Source organism: Sciurus vulgaris (genome assembly GCF_902686455.1).
Source record: "Sciurus vulgaris genome assembly, chromosome: 13".
Taxonomy (NCBI): domain Eukaryota; kingdom Metazoa; phylum Chordata; class Mammalia; order Rodentia; family Sciuridae; genus Sciurus; species Sciurus vulgaris.
Window position 1 is genome coordinate 12170688 of NC_136474.1, and position 9321 is coordinate 12180008.

The following is a 9321-nucleotide window of genomic DNA, read 5'->3' on the forward strand; positions in this document are numbered from 1 at the left end:
TCTTTGCCACTCATACTTCAGATAGAGCAGAATAATAATTTCCAGAATATATAAAGAAGTCAAAAAATAATTTCCAGAATATATAGAGAACTCAAAAGATTCTACACCAAGAATACAAATAACCCAATCAACAAATGGGCTAAGGAAATGAACAGACACTTCACCGAAGATCTACAATCAACAAACATATGAAAAAATGTTCACCATCTTTAGTAATAAGAGAAATGCAAATCAAAACTACCTTAAGATTCCATCTCACCCCGATCAGAATGGCGATTATCAAGAAAACAAGCAACAATAGGTGTTGGGAGAGGATGTGGGGAAAAAGGTACACTCATACATTGCTGGTGGGACTGCAAATTAGTGCAGCCACTCTGGAAAGCAGTGTGGAGATTCCTTAGAAAACTTGGAATGGACCTACCATTTGACCCAGCTATCCCATTCCTCGGCCTATACCCAAAGGACTTAAAATCAGCCTACTACAGAGATACAGCCACATCAATGTTCATAGCTGCTCAATTCACAATAGCCAGACTATGGAACCAATCTAGATGCCCTTCAATTGATGAATGGATAAACAAACTGTGGTATGTGTATATATATATATATATATATATATATACATATATATATGTATATATATATAGACACACACACACACACACACAATGGAATATTACTCAGCCATAAAGAATGATAAAATTATGGCATTTGCAGGCAAATGGATGAAATTGGAGAATATCATGTTAAGTGAGATAAGCCAATCTAAAAAATCCAAAAGACGAATGATCTCACTGATAAGCAGATGATGACACATATTGGGGGGTGGGAGGGGTCAAGAATGGAGGAAGGAGGGACTGTATAGAGAGAAAAGAGAGGTGGGAGGGGTGGGGGGACGGAAAAAAATAACAGAATGAATCAAACATTACTCTATGTAAATGTATGAATATGCAAATGGTATGCTGTTACTCCATGTACAAACAGAAACAATATGTATCCCATTTGTTTACAATAAAAAATAAATAAATAAATAAATATATAAAAAAATAAAAGAAATAAAATAAAAACTCTACCCATCAAATGATACCACTAAATGGTACAAAGGAAGTGACAGAGGGAGAAAGTAAACAGGATTCTGTATTTTCATTGAGTTTTCCACAAGATGGAAGAAAATTACTTCACATATAACCAAACTTTTAATAAGGAAGAGAGAGACCCCAAAACAAAGGCAGCAGGAGATTGCATAGTCACTTTATATGAAATATCTGTGTTCAAGAATCGTAAAAAGCTCACATCTTTAGAAATTAAATAAATAAAAAGTAAAATTAAATACTGTTGATGAAGATATAGAACAAACGAATTCTCATGAAACACTGACGGAGTGGAAGGAAGACCATCGTACTCCCCCAGCATGGCACACACTGATAGAAACGTCTGCAGAGGTGAACCATGGTGATACAAGAGGAGCACCAACCTGATGGGAACATCTGGAATCGGGTGGAGGAAGAGAGAACCGCAGTGAAGAAAAATGATCACTTCAACAAACAGCAGAGAACACCACCTAAGTATCAGACAGATGCCACATTCACGTGAGACTGCACATGTATACACGTTTCAAAGGAAATACGTAGCATTTATAAGAAAATGGAAATTTCCAGAAGTACTTGAAAAACTAAATTACACACACCGTGTAGATAAAACTCATCATTGAAAAGATAATCATTTTCCCCAAATTAATCTATAGTATAGTCTCATTAAAATTTCACCATGCTTATCCTTTAGTGGAAAAAAGAGATTAAAGCAAGTTTTTTTCTGAAATTCAACTGGTAGTAAAGCGTGAAACAGTCCCCAAAACCACTGATTTCTAACAGCAAATGAAGTAGCTAATATAACCAGACACTAATGTATAATATGAAACCATAATATTGTAACAATAAAGACCAAGGAAACATAATACAAACAAATCCATGTATATGCAAACATTTTTGTATTGTTAAAAGTAATAGAAAAGTCTATATAAATCCAACCATATGAAGAACAAAATTAGATGTAAATGGATGAATTACCAAATCTGAAAGTAGCTGTTTGGCTGGGAAGCACTTCGCTGTTAGAGAGCATGTGCAGAATTGAAAGGTCCTGGGTTTAAAGGCCAGCACCACAAATAAAAGGCTTTTCTTACACGGATTATTTTGGAAACAGAATGAGACACCTGACTTTCCCTCCACCTGTGGTTACACTGAATAGATGCTCATGCTTTGGGTCCCTTTTGGACAGTCACACATGAGTTTAAAGACTCAGGTCCACTGGACAACTGAGAAAACATGTACTTTCAAATGAGTAGGAAAAGCTGGGGTACACTGTCCATGGGAGTACCTTGCAAAATGGCCCATATCATCGGGACAGGATGGGAGACTGGGACCACACACACCCTAACTCAAGTTTCTGTGGTTTGCATTTTAATTTATATAGTGCTGGGAGAATAACAAGTATCAAAAGGTGGTGATTTTCTAGGGTCATGCAAGTACTTCCTGGGCTTCATCACCTGGGATTAGGGCAGAGGAGTTCAAAGTCTAAATTTATCCTTGGAAGATATCTATCAGCATAGTCTGCTAATTGCTGCTGCTGACAGTTGAATTTCTATCTATCTTGCTTAACAGATTTAATAGGAGGAAGCACCATAACCCACTGACTGCCTGAGACAGAGTTCAGCATTTGCATCCTAAACCTCCAACCTCCAGACCAAAGGTGACTGGGCATGCCCAAATCTCCGCAGATTAAAAACAAATGCATTTGCTGTTTTGCAAGAACTTCCATGAGTTATAATTCCCAGGAGTAATGCAGGAAAGATGTTAGAAATCACAGATTCCTCTTTATACTCTTCCAGTGGCTTCCTGACGGCTTGGATTCTAACAGATTTGTTTCAAGAATTACACAAGTCAAATAGCAGACCTCCTGCAGCCTGAGCACAGGTGTTAGAAAGGCTATTACAAAAAAAAAAAAAATAAAAGAAAGAAAGATAACAAGTACTCCAGAGTACATGGATATAGATAAAAGGAAACCCGTGCACGACTGCTGGTGAGAATACAAAGTTAGTACAGCTGTTTTTGTAAACAGTATGAATGTTCTTCAAAAAATTAAAAATAGGCCAGGCGCGGTGGCGCACGCCCATAATCCCAGCGGCTTAGGAGGCTGAGGCAGGAGGACGCGAGTTCAAAGTCAGCCTCAGCAACTTAGCGAGGCCCTGAGCAATTTGGCGAGACCCTGTCTCTAAATAAAATATAAGAAGGGCTGGAGTGAGGCTCGGCGGTCCAGCGCCCTGGGCTGGATCCCCGCACCCAACCCGCACGGCCGCCGCCCCTCGGGAGGACGCGGGTCCCCACCGCGCCGCCTCGCGATGGGGCGGAGGCTGAGCCCCGCCCGCCGAGGCCCAGGCGGGTTCCGCAGGGCTGGGCCCCGCGCGGCCGGGGACAGGCTCCGAGGGCGCCGTGCCGACCTCCGCCTCGCGGGCCGGCCGAGGGCCTGCGGGCCGAGCCGCCCAGCAGCGCTCGGGCGGAGGCAGGAGAGGACGCGGCTCCGCCATTTCCAGCGCCCGCCGCCGCCGACTGCGAGCCGCCGCGCCCCGTCTGCGCACACTCACCATTTCCGGGCCTTCGGGGCGACCGGCCTTCCCCCGTGGACCTGCGGCACCTGGCAGCAGAGACACCGGCCCGCCGCGCGCCAGAGCAGCCCAGACGCCGATCTGAAGAATGGCGGGGTCCCGAGACAAAGGCGCACCCGACGTGGGAGCCCGCCCCCTCCTCGCTGCGGGAGTTCCGGATTGGACGGGTCTCGCCCACTCGCCTCTGATTGGACAGCGCCTCAGGCCCCGCCCCCTGCCGCCCAGCCTAGCGCGCCCACCGGCTGAGTGACAGCGGCTTGCATCCAACCCAGGAGCGACCCAGGCCAGAATGGCAGCTCGGCCCTTCTGGGCTTGGACTTGCTTTCCTTTTGGCAGCTGGGGGTCGAGGCCAGGAGCACTCCATCACTGAACCACAGCCCCACGCCTTTCGGTGTTTATTTTGCGACAAGGTGTCACTAACTTGCGCAGGCTGGCCGCAAACCCTCCCACCTCAGTCTCTCAAGCGGCTGCAGTTGCGGGCATGCCCCACCACACCTATTTTTGTTTTATTTTTGAATTGCTGGAAATTGAACAAAGAGGCTCGGCGACAGCTTTTCTAAACAGGGTTTCCTTGCACTAGTGGGATCTAAGCCAGGGGGACATTAATATTTGACCTTAGGCAGTCTTACCAATTTATGAAATAAAAGCATATATGTTATTCATAAGTAGAAATTATATAATGACAATTACTTTAAGTTTTTATATACGGCCCTGGGGCTGTAGCTCAGTGGTAGAGCGCTTGGCTAGCACGTGTGAGGCACTGGGTTCGATCCTCAGCACCACATAAAAATAAATAAAGGTATTGTGTCTGCCTACAACTAAAAAAAAAAAATTTAACTCTTCTACTGTCTGGTCTTGTGAGGAGGCAGCTTAAAAGTTGAACTGGGAAGCAATCCCTTAAAGCAGCAATTTCCAGCACAGAAAAAAATGTGAGCACAAATGTAAATTTAAATTTTCTATTATTCACATGAGTGATTAAAAATAACAAGTCAAATGAATTTTAACAACTTAAAATGACATACTCAGGACATTATCATATATGACCAATATAAAATGTCTAATGAAGTAAGTACATTTTTGGACCCACATCCTCAGAACTCACTTTCTACTTCAGGCCCGTGGGACCTGTCAGTTCACGGCAGCCAAACTCCAGGTTTGGGAGCTGTGGCTCTTCTGACCTCTGGGAGGTGAAGTCCCTGGACTCCTCCTTTTTATGCCTAATGAAATACACTCCTAACCAATAATTCTCTTCAGTGCCAAAGAACAGGAGAGACACTTCCTGAGAGAGAGTTGGGAACTGCACTCAGGAAGGGCCCCAGAGCAGATCAGTCTCCCAGCAGATGCTGGGCACAGTCCATCCCATTTTAGATGTCACATAGCAAAGAAAGGAAGATGGGTGTCCCAGGAGGAGGGGGCCCACATCTTCAGATCTTTCAGCAGTTTAGACTCTAGCGTTTAAACAGATTAAAGGAAAATTTATTTTGCAATTTTCTTTGATCCTAATGACAGGATTATGATGTCTGTTTCCTCCTATAGTATGAGGTACTGTGAGAATTTTAGTGTAAATTATATACATATATGTCTATACACATTTCTGTATAATTTGATACCATCTATCAAAAGATCTAGCTTCAGATTAGGAGAAAAGAAAAATCAGTACCTATAACACATCTGCTATTTTCCACAGAACTTCCACACAACATGTGACCACGCTTGGCATCCTGTTTACAAAGGGTGTATGCGTTATCTATCACTGGATAATAAGCCTCTTTAAACATGCTGGCCCACCATGGCATTGATCAGCTTACGCTGGGCTCAGCTGGGGACTTTCAGCTGCATGTTAGCTGACGGTTGGTGAGATTTCTGAACTTCGGAGGCGAGTGCCTGTCAACTGGAGAACCTTGGTCCTCTCCCCGGGTATCTCCCGCTCTAGCGTTTGGAACGGGCTTGTTCTCTTGGAGATGGCAGGTTTCCAAAAGCAAAAGCACAAGTATGCAGTATCTTTTAACCTGGTACCCGTCTTAGACTTTCACAATCACAGCTTTATATGAACATAGCAAATGAGATCCCAGATCCACACCTTGGGAGGCAGTTTCTGCATCTTGGCAGGAGTAGGAGTGAAGGCACATTGTCAGGCTGTGGATACCAGTAAGACAAAAGAATTCTGACATTCTGGCACTCTTTGTCACTTTTTTCTTTTCTTATAGATGAGGTTTATATAACCGTTCTGTGTAAAGGAACGTGTTTAAAGCCTAGGATTCAGGATCAACTCTGACTCCAAAGCTGAAGCGCCTCTGCTAGATCACATGATTCATCCTTCTTATTCTCTTAGGTCTTGGATTATGGGAAGTCATCCTTATTTAGCAGAATCAGACTAGGTTGAGCTACTGGAGGCAGAGCCCTGGCTTCCAGAAACTGCCGGGAAGCATGTGCACTTCCTGGGAGTGGTTCCCTGTCTCTTTCTGGAATACTCCCCCGAAGAGAAGGGCTCCCCTAACTCCACCCTATCCTGTCCATCACAGAAGATGGTTCTTGCCCCCTTTACCTGTGTATTAAAAATAAAGGAGAGTTGGGCGTGTTGTTGTTGTAAGAGGCCAGAGCTGGTAAAAAGAATAGTGGCTCTTGTGTGTTTATTAAGTAGATAAGTTTTTTGGGTCATGGATAGAAAAACCGCCAACAGCCTCCTCTGGCAGTTAACCCTTTTCTCATCCACGCAGGATGTGGCAGAGAGGACCCCCACACTGGATAGTAACACTTATTCAGATAAATAGGATTTGTGTCCATCTAGTGCTCTTCTCCAGTGGGAATAATATTCCTGAGAGAATACTCCTGGAGCTTGTAGGAAGGATTTGGAATAATTCTGAGCAATAGCTGAGGACTGAATTTAAAAAATCAAGAAACAGACTCTGTGGCAATTGAAGTCACAGAACAGTAAATAAATCAACCAGTAACGTCATATATCGTCACTATCGAGTATCATGCATTGTACGTAACTCCACAGGCTGTACTTCTGTGACGGGCAGCGCCTCAAGTTGTCTACACCAGCAACACCACAAATGTATGAGCAGTGCCTTTTGCAATAACATTTCCCAGCTGTGCTGTGAGCTGGAGCCATCATGCTGCAGCCTGTTTTTGACCAAAGTGTCTTCAGGTGGCTGTGGTTTTTACATTCAGTGTTACACAATCTGCTGAATCGGTGAGGTCATTGCTAATTTTACACCACCAGATCCGTCCTTTTTTTTTTTTTTTTTTTTTTTTTGCAGTGGTGGAGATCGAACCCAGGGCTCTGTGCTTGCAAGGCAAGCACTCTACCAAGTGAGCTATCTCCCCAGCCCAGATCCGTCCATTTCTAACAGAGGGTTGTTGAAATCTCACATTATAATGGTAGATTCATCTTTTTCTCCTTGCAGTTCTATTAGTTTTTGTCTCATGGTATTGTTACGGTGCTATTTCCAAATTCCCAAATAAAACTACAGGTCTTTTTGAAGCAAAAGACAAGGAGTTATTGCCAGCTGGGGTCAAGAACACAGTTCTGCAACCCTCGACCAGGTTGGGAGAAGGAACCAGCTCACAAGAACCACAAAGGGAGGGGGAGAGGCACTTAAAATCACAAGATGTATTTCATAAAGTGGAAAAGTGCCAGGTTACATCTTCTCAGAAATTACATTTTTAGAAGACCGGAACATAGATTCTCAGAAAAACACTCTTGCTTTAGCTTTGAAGATCAAGGATATTGTGATCAGGGTGCCAGGGGGTGGGGTGGGGGTGTTAGCCTTCTATGTGAGTGGGCTCATGAGGAAGGGGCCAATGTCATGTAGGGTGGGGTGTCAACAAAGTGGGGTAAGTTTGGGCTGATTTTCAAATCAGCCCATAACAGTTAAAGGTTCTGATGTCTCCTTGAAGAATGGACCACTTTATCTTTTTGTAATACCCTTTTTAATCTCTGACGATTTTACTTTGAAATCTTCTCTGAAATTAACCTGGCTTCTCCTTTGATGATGTATTTTTCTCCACGCATTTACTTTTAATGCCTATGTATGATTTTTTTTTTTTTTTTTTTTTTTTTTTTGGTACTGAAGATTGAACCCAGGGTCACTTTTACCACTAAGCTACATAACCAGTCCTTCTCATTTTTAACTTTGAGACAAGGTCTCATTAAACTGATAGAACTGATCTTGAACTTGTGATCTTCCTGCCTCAGCCTCTTGAGTCACTGGTTGTTACAGGTGTGTGCCACCAGACATGCGTGGTCCTGTGTATTTTCACATTTAAAGTGAATTTCATATGGACAGTCTAGTGCGGTCTTATTTTACCTGTTTGATCTTGCATGGTGTGTAGTTTCCATCGAACCCCTGATTATATTAATCAGACTTAAAATTCCCTGAGAGAATTCTAACACTCCTGACATCTCTGGGCCTGATAACTGCCTTGTCACTTCAGATTTTGATCACTGCCTCAACCACGTAGCCCCACCTAGCCCTCTTTATTTTTTATGTTGAGACAGAGTCTCACCAAGTTGCTGAGGGCATCGCTAAGTTACTGAGTCTGGCCTCAAACTTGTGATCCTCCTGCTTCAGCCTCCCTAGCCACTAGGATTATAGGCAGTTGGCAGAATATTCTGGCAAATCCCTTCCAGGGAAAAACTGAGACTCTTGAGATTTAACTCCCTCCCTGCTTTGATGCCAGGTGTTGAAGACTGTGGAAGAACTTGCCAAGCCAAAGAAAATCACTTTTTTCCTGTCATTTTGATACTTGTGTATATCTAGTCCCAGTGCTAGAAATATCAGGGTGCTGCAAGAAATCAGCACGTGCTCACAAGCTCCTCGGCCATGCACGCTCTACTTCTGCAGAAGGGTGTGCTACCCACAAAGTCTGGCCTGCAAGCACACAGATTGGTGCGCCAGCATTGTATCTTCTAGAGCGCAAGCTCCCGCGGGGGTCCTCATTGGCTGAGCTGTGGGGTGCACGATCCTCTCAGACATCGCCTAGGCTTTACTGCCTCCTATCGATTATTTAAAGAAACACACCTTTAGCTGTTCCCACCTCCCTTTGTCGTGTGGCAGGAAAGCCTCCGTGGGACGCATGCCTTCTGACGTGTAGCATCCCCTGCTTCTTACCCCACTTTCCTATTTCTTAACAGAGAGAATTTGTCTGTTGGTCAGGCCCACCCCTTTCCCCACCTGGTTTGTCAAGGGGCTGCTCAGGGGCCTGGACGCTGGATCTGCCACATCCATAGGCTATGGTGCTATTACATGAGTCAACTTCTTGTAACTTTCCACTCTGGTCTATTTTCTGCCCCAACCCCTGGCTGCCTTTCTCACATCCCAATTGCCTTTTAAGGCTAAATACTATATTCTGAAAACCAGCCTTTCTATTTCTCACACTAGCACTAGGAAAATTAAGATACAAACCATAGGAAACTTGAGAGTGAGTGTGCTTTGCTTGGGCTCCCAATCTCCCTTTGCATAGGGCTGTCGGGAATTCTGAACCAATCACATGGCATAGTGCCAAAGCGGGACGAAGGCCCAGGTGTACCCCAGCTTCCAACTCATTTGACAGTAGATATTTTCTCAGATGTCCAATGTATTTATGTCTTAATTCATTTATGACTAGGTCTAAGAGACCCGATACATGAGTAGACATTTATTCTCCATGTCTACAGA

The 9321-nt window shown here is 44.0% G+C and overlaps 1 protein-coding gene across 1 annotated transcript in view; it reads right to left on the reverse strand.

The window, feature by feature from the left end:
* Positions 1-3790, reverse strand: part of LOC306642973 (uncharacterized protein) — a 43093-nt gene extending 39303 nt beyond the window's left edge. The window contains exon 1 of the mRNA XM_079108847.1: positions 3638-3790. Coding sequence (XP_078964973.1) covers positions 3638-3640 — 3 coding nt within the window. The 5' untranslated portion in view covers positions 3641-3790. The remainder of the gene's footprint in view (positions 1-3637) is intronic.
* Positions 3791-9321: the final 5531 nt, after the last annotated feature.